General features: G+C 42.7%; 1 protein-coding gene across 5 annotated transcripts; it reads left to right on the top strand.

Annotated features, from left to right (window-relative positions):
* Positions 1–1,422: 1,422 nt before the first annotated feature.
* LOC147632098 (protein TIC 22, chloroplastic-like) lies at positions 1,423–14,112 on the top strand. 5 transcript variants are annotated; one of them, XM_086808691.1, is made up of 6 exons: positions 1,427–2,049; positions 12,081–12,137; positions 12,811–12,870; positions 13,069–13,152; positions 13,456–13,491; positions 13,611–14,112. In XM_086808691.1, the coding sequence occupies exons 1-6, from the start codon at positions 1,513–1,515 to the stop codon at positions 13,692–13,694; spliced, it is 858 nt and encodes a 285-aa protein (XP_086664817.1). In that variant the 5' UTR covers positions 1,427–1,512; the 3' UTR covers positions 13,695–14,112. The 5 variants fall into 5 exon arrangements, with proteins under 5 accessions (XP_086664820.1, XP_086664818.1, XP_086664817.1 ...); XM_086808690.1 differs by having other exon boundaries at positions 1,432–2,049; positions 13,593–14,112; XM_086808694.1 differs by lacking the exon at positions 13,456–13,491 and having other exon boundaries at positions 1,423–2,049.
* The last annotated feature ends 1,686 nt before the right edge of the window (positions 14,113–15,798 follow it).

The following is a 15,798-nucleotide window of genomic DNA, read 5'->3' as shown; positions in this document are numbered from 1 at the left end:
TAAGGAGGCTTTAAGGAGGAAATAAAGAAAAAGAGGATGACAAGTTTGTTTTAAGAGATGATATGCATAACATAACATGCAAACATGCAAGTAGAAAGTGAGGAAGGTAAATTTTATTTCTTATGGAATTATTTATAACTTAAAATCAACTCTCAACTATTACCTTAACTATTTAATTGGCCACTACAATGTCAGAGGTAGCTACTTATTATATTTCTCTAATCATAAACTAACATATAATTGTAGATCATTTCTTGTTCTATTCACTAACTCTTTGGTGATTGTGAGGATGATTACAAGAGGAAAAGAAAGGAAAAGGAGGATGGCAAGGCAAAGTTGATATACAATAAGGTATTCAAGTAAAAAGTGAGGAAGCCCTTGAAAAGTTCCTCTATTTTCTAGACATTAAGGAGGGCTTGCCTTGGCACCTAGATGGATGGAAGATAAGGAATGAAGAGAGAAGCGTTTTAAGTGGATGTAGCTACATTGCCTACCCACACACTTGAAGCTTCCTCTAAAGTATTACAAAATTGATTTGATTTGGGAGACGCTTGAGGAAGCATAAAAGAGGAGAGATGGTCTCAAGAGAAGAATGAGAGTATGCAAGTAGGTGCGTCTATGAATCAACCATAAGTAGGAATTGCACTTACCTGAGTATCTGCCCAAGGTCCACCCACACATAAGCATAACCATGGTCAAAGTAATCTAGGTACCTATAAAGCATGGTCACCAATGCATCACTATTACCAAGATGACAATAGATGGGTTCACAACCTAACTCTATAATGCTCATGGTGGCGAAGGGTTTTTCATAGATCGAAGGATTCGACTAAGACCCATAGCCAGATTGACCACTATTCGTACACAGTACTAGCCTTGGCCACTCATAATAAGTGGCTGGTAATGCAAATGGATGTGAACTCAACATTTTTGAATGGTCATCTCAAGGAGGAGGTTTATGTGGTGCAACCACCTGGGTTTGAGATACCTAGATTAGAAAACAAAGTGTGTAGACTTTGGAAGGCCTATGGGAAACATTGAGGGGAGGTGTTGAAAAAGCATTTGCTTATGCTCCATCTTCGTGTTGTCATGGGTGGTAATGGATGAAATCTATTTTAGTAGAAAAAAATTTGTTTGATGCTCCACCCTCGTGTTGTCACTATGGTAGGTGAAAGATGTGCTCTATTTTGTAAGGTGCCCTATATGAAGAGTAGCCGTTGTGAGTGACGGATCTGTTCTATTTTGTAAGGTGCCCTCCTATATGAGGAGTAACCAGTTACTCCTTATATAGGGCACCTTACAAAATAGAGCACACTCACACTAACAACATTAACCGTCACACACAGGTTACTCCGCATATAGGGCACCTTACAAAATAGAGCACACTCACACTAACAAGATTCTCTCTGTCACACACGCTCATAAATACATGAGGTGTTGTGCCTAGACTTTTGGTTGTTGAACCTTGATAATAAAGAAATCATTTGACAAATTCCATTTCATTTTGCAGGCATGTATAATGGCCATAAATATAAGCAAGGTTTCTTTCCTAATATGGACTCGGGTCCAGACTTTAGAATGCTGCAACGCTTCGAGGCAGGAAGGCTTGCAGGGGAGGTTATTGAATCCTGGAAGCAGCAGTGCAGGGCTGCTGCAAGACACATGCTGGAAAATCCACTATGGGCAAGCTTATCACAATGGCCTTCTTCTCGGTTGCAGCAACGTGGCACCATCATTGCCAGTGCAGGCAAGCAGCTGCATCGTGCTTTGGATCTCACAAAGCTACTATCATTACAAATAAAAGGCAGCCAGGAAAGGCCTTTGTATGCCTGCTTGTCCAGCAGTAATATGAACCTTGGAAGGGAAGGCAAGCACCTATTTGATGTTGCCCTCAGCAGTGAAGAAATTTCGCAGAAGCTGGATGGCATCCCTGCCTATGCTGTCTGCAACAATTCCAGCGAGTTTGTGCTTGTCTCTGACTCCAGCAACCAGAAATCCCTGGGCATCTTCTGCTTCCGACGCAGCGATGCCGAGGCCCTCCTTCAACAGGTATTCTCTCTTAATCTAAAAAAACAACATAACAGCTTAATAATAATTAATCGTTCCTTGGAGCTGCTTTGCTTGTCTTTTTAGAGTTCTTATGCCTCTCTTTACAATGTAAATTCTATGCGGTGCTTCTCTCTTTCTAGTGCAATGACTTATGTTTGAGGGTCTTATTATAGTTTTGTTATTTAGTTATAATGAGTTAGATGGGTAAAGGTTGGTGGGTATTGAACCCAGGTTCTTACATTGGGAGGCAAAACCCTCCTTCATTACCAGGCTACATGCCCATGGTCGCATTTGAGGAATTTCAAACTCGTCCTGCTAAGAAATTTTGATTGCTTGCATGTTGCTTTGGCTGTATATATTGTTGAGAGAGAGAGAGAGAGAGAGAGAGAGAGAGAGAAAGTAATATTAATGTCTTTGAAATATGTAGTTGGTCTATGAGACCAAAAAAGTTTTACAAATGAATCCATGAGAATGCTCATTCATGGAAAACTGAAATGGAAAGCTACCTATGCAATGATAACCATATGAGTACAAGTACATCACGATTAAAATGACATATAGTAGTAGGTAGACGTCATCAACATGCATCCAAAATGTCCAAGATGGGTGAATCTAGGACCTCAAAGAGGCTTGCTATATCCACTGTTTTCCCAGGAGAGGGGAGGGAGGGTCAGGGGCATCCTTGTGTTTGTGTAGAATCTCGTTGCTGCATAGAGGTCCTTGCCTGGCCCAGAGGGCCATGGGCGATTGGCACTCTGCAACAACTGATGGGCTTTGTCCAGGGTGATTCTTGGGAGTCGTGATGGTGCGACTACTGGTTGCGTATGTCGTTTGCTCCTCCTGGGAGGGTTTCAAGCTCGAGTGGCCCTTGAGGTCGATTCCTGGTGCTGCCCTTGTGTCACCCGGAAGAAGCTTGTGATGGGTGGTTTTGAGGTGACCTAGACGTGGGCTTGGCTCTCGTTGTAGGTTTCTATGTCTGCAGGTCTCCATCAAGTAGAAAGAAAGAAAGAACGAAAGATACCTTAATGTCTACAAAAGACCCGAGGGGCCTATGAGACCATGAATGGTACAATGATACCATGGGTAGACAGTGCCATGGAAAACTTAAAAAACTGAAAACTGAAACCTGACTCTAAGGCCACCTGATGGCAGATTTTACTATGGTGAGGGCATGTCATGTTGCCGGAGAATATCATGGGTGTGTCTCTATGGTGGGGATCCTTGGTGCTCTGGGTTGGGGGCGCATCGCATGTAAGATGGAGTAGACCTGCCCACCTAGGACTCCTCTAGGATGCGAATGTGGCCCTTGTGCTGGTATGAGCTGATGTTGATGTGGCGCTGTCGGCGTGGGTGGTTGATGTGGATGCTTGTGCTATGAAGAAATTAGTGTTGGATCTTTGGGCAACATCTCAATACTCCGTCCCTATGTCGTATGAGCTCTATCAAGTACATCGTCAGACATCTCTGGTCCTCATACTGCATCACCCGTGCTAGTGACACGAACCCCTCTCGGAAGGGGCAGTGAAATCTCCCCTGTATCTCATAATATGCTGGACATCTGAACATATAGTGGGACTCGTCCTCTACCTCCCCTATGGTGCATACTTTGCTCCTCTAGTGGGATGTTCTCAGCTCTCCCAGTCTCTACTTGGAGGCAGAGGGAGGATACTTTATCACGTGCGCCATTGTCCTAGGGTGCCACGTGGACATTTTTGCAACTTCTAGGATAGTAAGTCCCCTTTTTTGATGGGCCAAGAGCATGTTGTGAGCCCTATTCCAAGGGACAAGTTTCTGTGCACCATCTAGGTTTAGGGTCAATGTCAAGGTGGAAAGGTACGGTAAGGTACGGTAAGTCACACATTCAGGTACGGGTTGAGATTTTGAGGTACTTTAAATATGTAAGGTCCGTAAAAACATAAAAAATATACTATATAGTGTAGATATATATACAGAAAAATGAATAGAAAAACAATTTATTTTGAACATTCAACAACAACACAGTTACCAAAATGTTTTCAACTTGTTACAAAAGATGCAATAGATTCATTATGCTCTTTAGAAAGTCCATATAATTGTATTTTAAGACTTATTTTAGAGTGCTTTGTCCGTGCTCCAAAGGTTTTCTCTAGAGTGTCCCAAGCTTTAGATGTACTGTCACAATCATTAATGTAATGAATATAATTATCATCTAGTGTAGTGATAATGATGCCTAAGGCTTGTTCATCTCGAGCTTGATTTGTGGCTATGATAGCTTTAGTGGACACACCATCTTCCCCTTCTGTTAGTTTAACTAATGCCCAAAGATTTTTCTTCATGAGGTGTTCCTTGACTTTGGTCTACCAAGTGCAAAAACCTTGGCCATTGAATTTGTCGGGGGACTTTGCGTTGGTAGCCATTGTCACCATTTGGTCCCTCCACTAGTCTTGATCAGCGTTTCATACGCTGGGCGAAACTAAGGTGTGAACGGGGATTTTCCATAGAAGAAAGCTAGAGCACTTTACTGGCATGGTTTGGCTTGAAAGATGGCCATATAGCATGAGCACCATGAGATTTTATCATTAAAGTGACTTATTATATTTGTAAGTCAGTGTTTTCACATGAAGGGTTGATCATATTATTATTTTGGGCGTGGATAGGTGGACAAAAGAAGGCACGTAGATGAAACTTGGGCACCAAGCCAAGAAAAGCATAAAAGTTGATATTTTTGGGCAAAACTTGGAGTACAAGCCAAGGTAAGCATAAAGTTGATATTTTGGGCAAAGTCTAGCTATTTTGGAAAAAAACAAAAAAAGCAATGCAAATTTGGCCTATTGGTTTTATTAAAAGGGGTTGGCTCTCTCTCTTTTTGGCATGCGCATCCGTTCGGAGGCTTCTCTCTGTTGGTCGACTACAGTTCACCCTCTCTCTTATCTCTTGTGCTGGCCGTATAGCATATTTGGGACTGTTTCACCTCACCGACTTGCTCCATGACTTCTACTAGGCTGGTCAACTTCTTCCAGGCCTCCCATAGTGCTGGTCGACTTATTCTAGGGCAGCCACATGGCTGGTTGCTTTCTCTCGGAGCTTGACAGGGCTGGTCCAATCTTTTCTAGGCTGTTTTGGGACTGTTTTGGGATTGTTTCGGGACTGTTTTGGGTTGGTTTGAGAGCTCTTCTGGTGCTGATTTTATGGCTCTGTTTTGGGGCTGATTTGGCACGAAATTCGGGGTTGTTTTGGGCTCTGTACCGGCCTGTTTTATGGACAATTTATGAGCTGATTATGGGATTGTTTTGAGACAGTTTATCAAATGGACTTTGGTGCTGTGTTTGTATCTTGGCACGAGATAGTTTACGTGTGCAAGATTTATGCTGAGGCTTTGTGGAAAATCCGGTGTTGTGTTCACCCGCACCTTGGTATCTTGTAAAAGCTTCTCTATCAATAAAGAAGTTCCTACGGGGGGCCGGCCGTTCCGGCTTAGTGTTGTGTTCCTTTTAGCATTGTTTATGGTCATTTCCGCTGCGTTTTCACATCTTTGTTTGGCATTTGAAGTGTTTGTCCATTGATCTGGGTACCTGTCCGATTTCAGCCATGATTAGGATAGATGCCATTTAAGGGTGGTCTTACCACTGAGATAAGAGACTCAGGGCAATGTCTATAAACCCTTTACAAGGTGTGGCACTCAAATGCTTTCAATTTTGAAAAATCATGTAAAAATTGAGATTAATGCTTTAGATAAGTTGGTAAAAAAAAAACAAAACAGAAAAGCCCTAAATTGATTTGTACCTTCTTTTTGATCTTTGCAAATATTGCCAAGCTCGTCTTCTGTTCTTGATTTCTACTCTAATGCAAGCTCAAACGAAAGCTCTCCTCCCCTTTTTTTTTTGGGATTTTTGCAGTAGGTTATTCTAATGGAATCTCTTTCCAAGCCTTTTTTTTAAATAAGGCTTTTATTAAGCCTTATAATAAGGCTTCATCAAGCCTTACCCAAGGTTTTAAGCCTTTAATACAATTGAAAGCGGGTTGCTCTAGTTTGCATTCCAGGTGGAATCAGCGTAGGCTTGGTTGTCGCATGGGTGAGAGGCGAGGCGAGTGTGCAACAACTGTAGAAGAGCAGGTTTATCACGCAGCAGGGAGCTGTGAAAGTTGGGAGGCAGAGTCACCATCTGGTGGGGATGATGCAGCGGAAGAAGCCTCAGCAGTAGGTCGTCGAGGCAAGCACGAACAGAAGATGGCGGGCATAGGACTAGTACTGTGTGATGGGCGTGTGGCAAAAAAAAAATGATGCGCATGGAAAGGCACACGCGCAGATTTAGGGAGCTTCATTTGGCCACGTTGAAGATGGTAGCGAAGAGGGAAGCTAAAATGGATAGGTCCTAGAGTGTAAAAAATAAAAATAAAAAATGGAGCGAATATATAATATATATTGCCCTTGTTGTGGAGTGCAAGTGGCAATCAGTTGCCCTTCATTGGTGGGGATATTCTAGGGGATAGTTTGATTTTTGCTAGAGGCTCAAAATTGAATTGAATGCTAAAGGTTAAATGAGGACCCCGCTCTGATACCATATTAGAAGTTAAGGTGGGAATACAAGTGAGGCATTCGTGATAAAAAAGGGATATGATTGCATTGATACAAATGAGCTTGTACATAGTGCTTATATAGCCATGAGAGGTACACTCTATGTGACTTGATACATTTTTGGATGACATCATTGATGAGGTAGCATAATCACAAGTGGCTAGCAAGGAGGTGATTCTAATACATTATATCCCATGTGATATAGCTTAGGGGAAGTGATTGGATTATTTCTAACAAACTGCCCCCTTGGGATAGAACAATCCAAGATCCAGGGTGTCCTGAAGATAGTGAAAAATGCGTTTCATAGCTTGCCAATGCCTTGTCCTTGGGCTATGCATGAATTTGCTTGACTGGGACACACCAAACTAAATATTTGGCTGTGTATTGCACAGGTATATGAGGCAGCCCACTTCCTGGCTATACAAGCTCATGTCATAAGGCTCTCCTGCATCCATAGTAGTTAGGAAATGTGTTTCCTACAGGGAAGGAAACGTCGAAACGTTTCCTTGTAGGAAATACGTTTTTTTCAAACAAAATTTATAACATTTTTTCCCCAAAATCTCACAGCAACATCTGAGCGACTCCTTTGATAAAATTCTCTGATTTTCGTGCGCCGCTTTCCCACATCGTCAACATCGAATTCAGCGTCGGCCCAAACTTGTACATCTCTTCACAAAATCGCCACTCCTCCTTCCTCGGGTCACTAGCCTGCAGCCAGGGGTGTTTTTTTATCAAACCAACTTGCTAATTTTGGCCAATTCGGGGCAAGATGGAGATGCTGAAAATTGGGGGTTTTCTTCACAGAAACCCCATTAAGCCTCCAACATTTGCTTAGACTCTGCCCAAGGGTCTTAAGCAAGTAAATAATCCATTACATGGCTGATTTTTGTCAATTGAAGTGGTTTGAAAATTGGGGGTTTCTCTGTAGGCACACTCCTTCAACAAAATGCCTTGCACAAGAGATGATATATGGAGCCATGTGATCGAATCGGCCTCGTACAAGGGTGGAGGTGCTTCCAAATGGAAGTGCAAGTACTGTGCATTTCACAGCTTGCCAATGCTTTGTCCTTGGGCTATGCATGAATTTGCTTGATTGGGACACACCAAACTGAATATTTGGGCATGTATTGCACAGGTATATGAGGTAGCCCACTTCTTGGCTATACAAGCTCATGTCATAAGGCTCTATTGCATGCATAGTAGTTAGGAAATGTGTTTCCTACAGGGAAGGAAATGTTTTTTTCAAACAAAATTTATAACATCCCCCCCCACACCCCAAAATCTCACGTCAACATCCTAGCAACTCTTGATAAAATTTTCTCTAGTTTCCGTGCGCCACTTTCCCACATCGTCAACATCGAATTCAGCGCCGGCCCAAACTTGCACATCTCTTTACAAAATCGCCACTCCTCCTCCCTCTGGTCACGTGCTTGCAGCCAAGTGTGTTTTTTTAATCAAACCAGCTTTGCTAATTTTGGCCAATTTGGGGAAAGATGGAGATGCTGAAAATTGGGGGTTTTCTTCATAGAGACCCCATTAAGCCTCCAACATTTGCTTAGACTTTGCCCAAGGGTCTGCCTTGCAGAAGAGATGATATGTGGACCCATGTGATGGAATTGGCCTCCTACAAGGGTGGAGGTGCTTCCAAATGGAAGTGCAAGTACTGTGCGTTTCACAGCTTGCCAATGCTTTGTCCTTGGGCTATGTATGAATTTGCTTGACTGGGACACACCAAACTGAATATTTGGGCATGTATTGCACAAGCTCCCACTTCTTGGCTCATGTCATAAGGCTCTCTTGCAGCCATAGTAGTTAGGAAATGTGTTTCCTACAAGGAAGGAAACGTTTTTTTCAAACAAAATTTATAGCATCCCCCCCCCCTCCCCCCCCCCTCCCCCAAAAAAATCTCACGTCAACATCCGAGCGACTCTTTTGATAAAATTTTCTCTGGTTTCCGTGCGCCACTTTCCCACATCGTCAACGTCGAATTCAGTGCCGGCCCAAACTTGCACCTCTCTTTACAAAATCGCCACTCCTCCTCCCTCTGGTCACGTGCTTGCAGCCAAGTGTGTTTTTTTATATCAAACCAGCTTGCTAATTTTGGCGAATTTGGGGCAAGATGGAGATGCTAAAAATTGGGGTTTTCTTCACAGAGACCCCATTAAGCCTCCAACATTTGCTTAGACTCTGCCCAAGGGTCTTAAGCAAGTATATAATCCATTACATGGCTGATTTCTGTCAATTGAAGTGGTTTGAAAATTGGGGGTTTCTCTACAGGCACACTCCTTCAACAAAATGCCTTACACAAGAGATGATATATGGAGCCATGTGATCGAATCGGCCTCGTACAAGGGTGGAGGTGCTTCCAAATGGAAGTGCAAGTACTGTGCGTTTCACAGCTTGCCAATGCTTTGTCCTTGGGCTATGCATGAATTTGCTTGATTGGGACACACCAAACTGAATATTTGGGCATGTATTGCACAGGTATATGAGGTAGCCCACTTCTTGGCTATACAAGCTCATGTCACAAGGCTCTCTTGCATCCATAGTAGTTAGGAAATGTGTTTCCTACAGGGAAGGAAATGTTTTTTTCAAACAAAATTTATAACATCCCCCCCCCCCCAAAAAAAAATCTCACGTCAACATCCGAGCGACTCTTGATAAAATTTTCTCTAGTTTCCGTCGTGCGCCACTTTCCCACATCGTCAACATCGAATTCAGCGCCGGCCCAAACTTGCACATCTCTTTACAAAATCGCCACTGTATCAAGATATGTTCTCACACACGCACTCCACACACACACACACACACACACACACACACACACTGTTACGACCCTGTGTTTTTCCCTCTAGACAACAAGCAGGTGGGCACGGCCACGGGATGGACAGTGTGAAAAGGCATCAGTTTGGATATGAAAAGGAAACCCATATGTGTGGCCAGCCCAAGTGTGAAAGGGGACAAAAGGGAGTTTTGAGTTTATAAGGTTTTAAAACCTTAGATGACTTAAAATATTATTTTTTTATTGGAGGCATGCGTTTTTAATCTTTGCTTTTGGCGTTTTGGAGAAAAAAGCGAATCGCCTTCTTATAAAAAGGCGAAAGGTGGTGCATCCCCTTGAGCGATCGTGCTGGCACGTGGTATGTACAGGCGCATCACTTTGGGACAGGTTGCCGTGTGGAGTCGTGGGCTGTGCGTACGTGTGGTACAGGTGGGCACTGCAGGCTGCGCATGGGCTACAGCCAGGCGGGCTGCAGCCAGCAAGGAGCGCTAGGCAGGCTGCGCATGGGTTACAGCCAGGCGGGCTGCAGCCAGCAAAGGGGCACCAGGCGGCTGGGCTACAGCCAGCAATTGGCGGGCAGCAACGGGCAGCCAGGCAAGCGTCAGGCAGGAGATTCTCTGCAGCCAGGCGGGTGTCAGGTGGGAGGCTCTCTACGCCAGGTGGCTGCATGTGTGGAAGTAGCCAGGCGGGCAGTGTTCTGCAGTGTGGACCAGATTCAGAGTACAGTCTTCTCTCTCATCTTCTCTTCGCGAGTAGAGGACTGCACGGCCGATGATAGAAGCAGGGGTGGAGGCTAGAGATCAGTTTCTCTCTCTCTCTCTCTCTCTCTCTCTCTCTCTCTCTCTCTCTCTCTCTCCCCAGGGTACCTCGAGAGGGTCGGGGGGAGTAGCAATTCTATTCAGACGGGAGCTACAGGGGAGACTGAGAGTGGTAGCATAGGATCCAGAGGCCAGATACATGTGCATCAGCTTACAGCTCTCACAGGACAGGGTTATATACATAGCCCTATGTTACTTTCCTCCATCAGGATCCTCCTATGTCATTACAGAGGACATGCCATAGGAGGAGGAGACAAGAGCCTCGCCATACACTTGTCTGTGATCATCAGAGGAGATTATGCATTATTCTACGCTAGGGGAAGTATTTCTTACGGGCGACTTGAATGCATTATTCTACACTAGGGGAAGTATTTCTTACGGGCGACTTCAATGCCCACACATAGAGCAGACAGTGTGAGGTGTATGACTATGATGACATGGAGATCCTCCACCCTGTGGATCCAGAGGAGATAGGGGCTAGTCGGGCATCAGTGGACACTGGACCAGACAGAGGACATCATGGGGACCACTTACTAGGGTTGGGAGCCAGGCATCGTCTCGTTATTTATAACGGGATGCTAGAGTGGCCGGGATCAGGAGGGCTGACATGCTTCCCACATGGGGGTCATACACGGACCGGAGGCACGGTTGTAGACTACATTATGGGGTCTTTGGAGGCATCACAGCTTGTCACCTCATTCTCCATTCCACCTCGTCCTATTGGAGCAGATCATACATACTTGGCATTTTCACTAGCCGGATCACGAGTATCACCAGCCCCCCACATACCGACGCCACACACTACCATCTACTTCACACATGACATGGCAGACATATACACTGGCAGAGTAGAGGATGGGCTCCTACTCATGGATGCCCTGGCACCTATGGATACCATTATAGCCCACAGCTGGCATCACTCCTACACACGCGGTTGCATTACAGAGCTTCCCACATTGTGTCCACTCAGGAGAGCCTGCGAGATCTGGGACTATGCCCTAGAACATATGGTATGATGACGAGTGCAGAGCCCTATACTCACGGCTCCGCATATAGAGAGCCTTGGGAGCCATCACAGAGTAGGAGTCGAGGAGAGAGATGAGGAGACTTACTCGCCGCAAAAGACGGGCCTTCGCAGAGATACATGAGCTAGAGATCTTTCATTTCTTCATGAGTAGAGATAGCCCTATCTCATGGCGGCACTTCAGAGAGCCCCGGACACCGACACCTATTGCGTTATATGCAGGCCCTACACAGGATAATGTTGCAGATCCATTCACAAAGGCTTTACCTCGAGAAAAGTTTGAAGCTTTCTGCAAAGCTTTGGGCTTACTCTCATACAAAGAGTGATCTACTACCTTGTACAGGTTCACACTTTCAGTACAGGGGGGATTTGTAGGCATATGCTCACTTATGGTAGTGCTATGTGTGAACAAGGCTTAACCAAGGGCACTTTTTCCCATGTGGTTTTTTCCCCTTGGATATCAAGTGTGAAAGGACACTCTACATTTTGTACTTCTATATTATATGGATGTGACACACATGCAAGGGTTGACTTGCATTTTGTGGCCACCACACTTTTGGCTCTCTCTCTCTCTCTCTCTCTCTCATTTCTATGTGAGCTTCTTCTTCCTGCCCCTAACCCTAATGTGCAGGTTAATGTGTGTGAGTGTGTGAGTCCGACACCATCTTCGTCTCTATGGTGTAGTTGCATGAGGATACCATTAAGCACTAGTGGGATTTAACTTTGTTGTCACTCTATCTAATGGCCTTTCAAGTTTTCTTTTTTTAATGAAATAAATTTGGGGGGAGGGGGGGGGGTGGGGTGTGGCAAATCTTATGACAATCTACATTCTTGTGGTGGAACACTCTACAGGTAAGTGGGCACATTGAAGAAAAAGGCACATCGTTTGATGGAGTGCCGGTCTTCCAGGTACTGTCAACCTTATTTTTTGATTATGAATTTTCTTTTTGCTGTAATTTTGTTCCATTGATATTTTGTTAAATGAATTGTGGGGAGATTTTAGGCTACAAAAAGGATTGAAATTTCTTGTTCAAGTCTTGTACAGTTGCAATGGTTAAGAAGAATCACATATCAAGAAGATAGGAGAACAGAAGAAAGAGCTATATGAGAATTATTCACCCAACATTAGCAAGTGTTCTTCTTAAAGTAACCAAATCTTTCTTAAGTTAGGAGTTACTTCCTGAAAAAGAAGTTGCTTTTTTAACTATGCCTAAGACCCAATACTAAACCTGGCAAAGGCTTTGCTGATTGATAGGCCCCTGGGGTTGTCTAGTCTCGGGGGTTGCTAGGAAGATAGTGGCTTTGCAGCTTGTCTAATGTCAGAACATGTAAGGAAGTTTTGTGGCTCTAATCAACCTAAATATCGACATTCAGAGCTAGTCCAATGGAAAAAGTGGATAAATTGTGCCCAGCCATCATGCTTATTTGCTGATTTGAATGGTAATGGCAGTCCAATAAGATATCATGCTTATTTGAATCGTAATGGCAGTCCAATAACTTGACATTAAGTTGGATTTACGTTGCAAACTTTTTGGAATAAGTTGTCCAAGAGATCATGCTGATTTGAATTGTGTAATGGCAGTCCAATAACTTGATCGTGAGAAGCAATGACACACGATTTTGTCCGATCTTCTTTTGCAAGGTGTGGTATAGTCTCTTCTACTTTCATCTAGCAAACCAAGATTGCTTGAATCAAACGAAATTTTCTGAAACTTCAATGGAGCCAAACTATACTCAGTAGCTATCCAGGGGTTACAGTTTCTTCAATGGTAGCTATCCAGGGGTTCATTTATTACCTTGGCAATAAGAAAACGTTCATTCTATGACTGGTTATTTGCAGGAAGATTTAGACCAAGCACTTCAAAGAGCATCAAAAGTGCAGCAAAAGGTCCATCTGTCACTTCAAGTGAACACTGACATACAGGTAGTGGCTTGTGTAATTACACGTTAACTTAAAAAAGTGATTTGTAGGATATTTTAAGTTTCCTAACATCAAACAATAACGTGAAGTCCCCCCTTAGTTCAAGTCCCACTCCCTGCACTTCCATGCCGTCATATGGATCAAAGCCCACCCTCAATGTGTGTGTTCCCTGCACTTCCGTGCCGTCATATAGATAATACGATTGGATATGCTGTTAAAATACTCTCTCTCTCTCTCTCTCTCTCTCTCTCTTTGTTTTCTTATATGCACCTGAGGCTTACGTTTAAAAAATAAAATAAAATGTAGGTTGGCAGCTTTGAACATGTATTGAAACGAATGGAGGTATGAAATTTTGGTTTTTCACTTGCTATTTTGTTGGAAAATAGTTAACCGTAGTAGTGGAAGAAGTTTGTATGTAACATTCATGATAATTATGTGAACAGGGTCTTGTTGATGAACAGGGATGGGGAGACGTGGTTTTCATTCCCCCCGGCATGACAGCTTTTGGCCAATTGGAGAACTTGAACAAGACCACCGTTGGTTGAGCCATGCCAGTCCTTGCATGTGTCAAAGTTTGATGGTGGAAGTGATGACATACGAGATTCTCTCTCTCTCTCTCTCTCTCTCTCTCTCTCGGGCAGAGACAATTGAAGACAGACAGCAAGAATATGTTTTGGAAAAGCTAAAATTTTGAAATCTGTGTGCATGGTTTGGTTCAGCATTTTTGATGTAGTTTGCTGAAGAGTGAAGTGGAAATCATCAGCTCTACTCTGCAGAAAGGATTACCACTTCAATAGGCATTATGGCAAAATGAACTAAGATTGCATGTCATGCATATTAGGAACTTGGATAGGATACTAAACGGTTTGCACATGTCGTTTTTCCTTCAAGCATTTTCTTGTGAAAGGGCCATAATTTACAAATAATGAATTATATTACTGAATAATGAATTATATTACTGAAGCTTCAAATTGAAGTTACTGAAGCTTCACATTTAAGTGTCTTTTGTTCCAACTTGTTTGTTTTCATTCGTGAAATTTGGCATCTCCGTAATTTTTTAAATAAGTTTACGAATTTCAGTGTAACGTAAAAGATAAAGTCTTCTTTCTTTGAGTTGGTGTCCCCAGACAGTGAGCTTACAAACTTGTACGGTTTGGGAAACGATAGGTTAAGTTTAGCCTGAAATTTAATTTAATCTTCAAAAAATCATTCTCAAATCTGTGGGAGAAGGAAGACTTCCTCCTAAGATATAGTTATAATTATATAAAAATGTGCTTGTTCAAAAGTACAATTTCCTATTAATTTTGGTGAAAAGTATTTAAATGTAATTTTCAAAAAAAAAAGATTTTAATACGAAGTGGTCTTTCTTATGGATTGTTGGGTCTATGACCCATGATGGAGAGGTAAGGTGATAGCATTTTAAGGTAAGGTGGTCTTAGATGCTAGAGGAGCTTGTCGCATGTGCATACGAGTATCGGTAGCATTTCTTCCATAGAGACTTCTTGTGGAGATCAAGTGGGAACTCCCTTCTAAAAGGAGGGGACCAACAAGAGCTAATGTAATTCATCAAACTTGGTTAACCATCATGACCTTGCATGCCAATTAGAGTCTAGATGTGTTCATGCTCATGAGTTTCTTGCATATGCTCACAAGGACATGTCCTAAATGTTGCTTCCCTCCCACATGGTGGAAAGTGTAAATAAATTTCCCCAGCTAATCAAGTACGTGACGCCTAACAATCTCTCACAATGGGGGTTGAAAATATGCTAGAGGCAACTGCATGTGCATCTTACTTAATTTAATTGTCATCACAAACTCATACACGGGACATTCTTGAATGCAAATGAGAAGGTACATGACTTGTAGTTGCATACTATTTTCTTTTTCTTTTTTTGTTCATCACTTGATAGATAGTACATCTTGTTAATGTTGTTAGACTTAATGATAAATCAACCTTATTCCCATTTACTAATAACAAACTATAACCAATAGAACACAATTTGTGATTTATGTAACAAATTTGAACTTGTAGGCCGCTACAGCGTATCAGGAGGTCTTGATTGTGTGAGTCCACATGTGGTGTAGGTGAAAATTGTCCTTTAGTGTGTTTTTTCAAGACTCAAATTGGGGAAAAAAAGATTGAAATTATAGCTTGCCTTGGAAATAGAGACCAAGACTTTGGAAAATTTTAGAAAGGACTTTGAAAACTTTAGTGAGGACTTTGAAAATTTTACCATTGATGTGTACATTGATGAAGAAAAAACAGGCCAAGATCATTCTATTTTGATTGATTTCAGGGAGAAATGATCCATCCCTATAAAGGAAAACCTTAGACCTAAAATGTGCACCCCTCCGTTTCGTACCATGATGCCCAATCTTGGGACGCCCGTTCAAATCATGACCTCTTTAAAGCCCACTAAGCCCACTAACACTTGCACCAACCAAATAAAAGTTTGTTTTTTCTTTTAGAATAAAATTAGAGGCACTAATTTCCTTTGTGAAAACCTTGAATCAACGCTTAGTTAAATGCCGTGGCAATGCTTAGGTTAGTTAGGTTGAGTTTAGCTTGAAATTTAATTTAATCTTCAAAAAATCATTCTCAAATCAGCGGGAGAAGGAAGACTTTCTCTTAAGATATAGTTGTAATTA

Source organism: Cibotium barometz, chromosome 14, assembly GCF_041138505.1.
Source record: "Cibotium barometz isolate CiBa-2024 chromosome 14, ASM4113850v1, whole genome shotgun sequence".
NCBI classification, from domain to species: domain Eukaryota; kingdom Viridiplantae; phylum Streptophyta; class Polypodiopsida; order Cyatheales; family Cibotiaceae; genus Cibotium; species Cibotium barometz.
The sequence above is the reverse complement of the archived record's forward strand: the minus strand, read 5'-3'. Positions and strand labels throughout refer to the sequence as shown.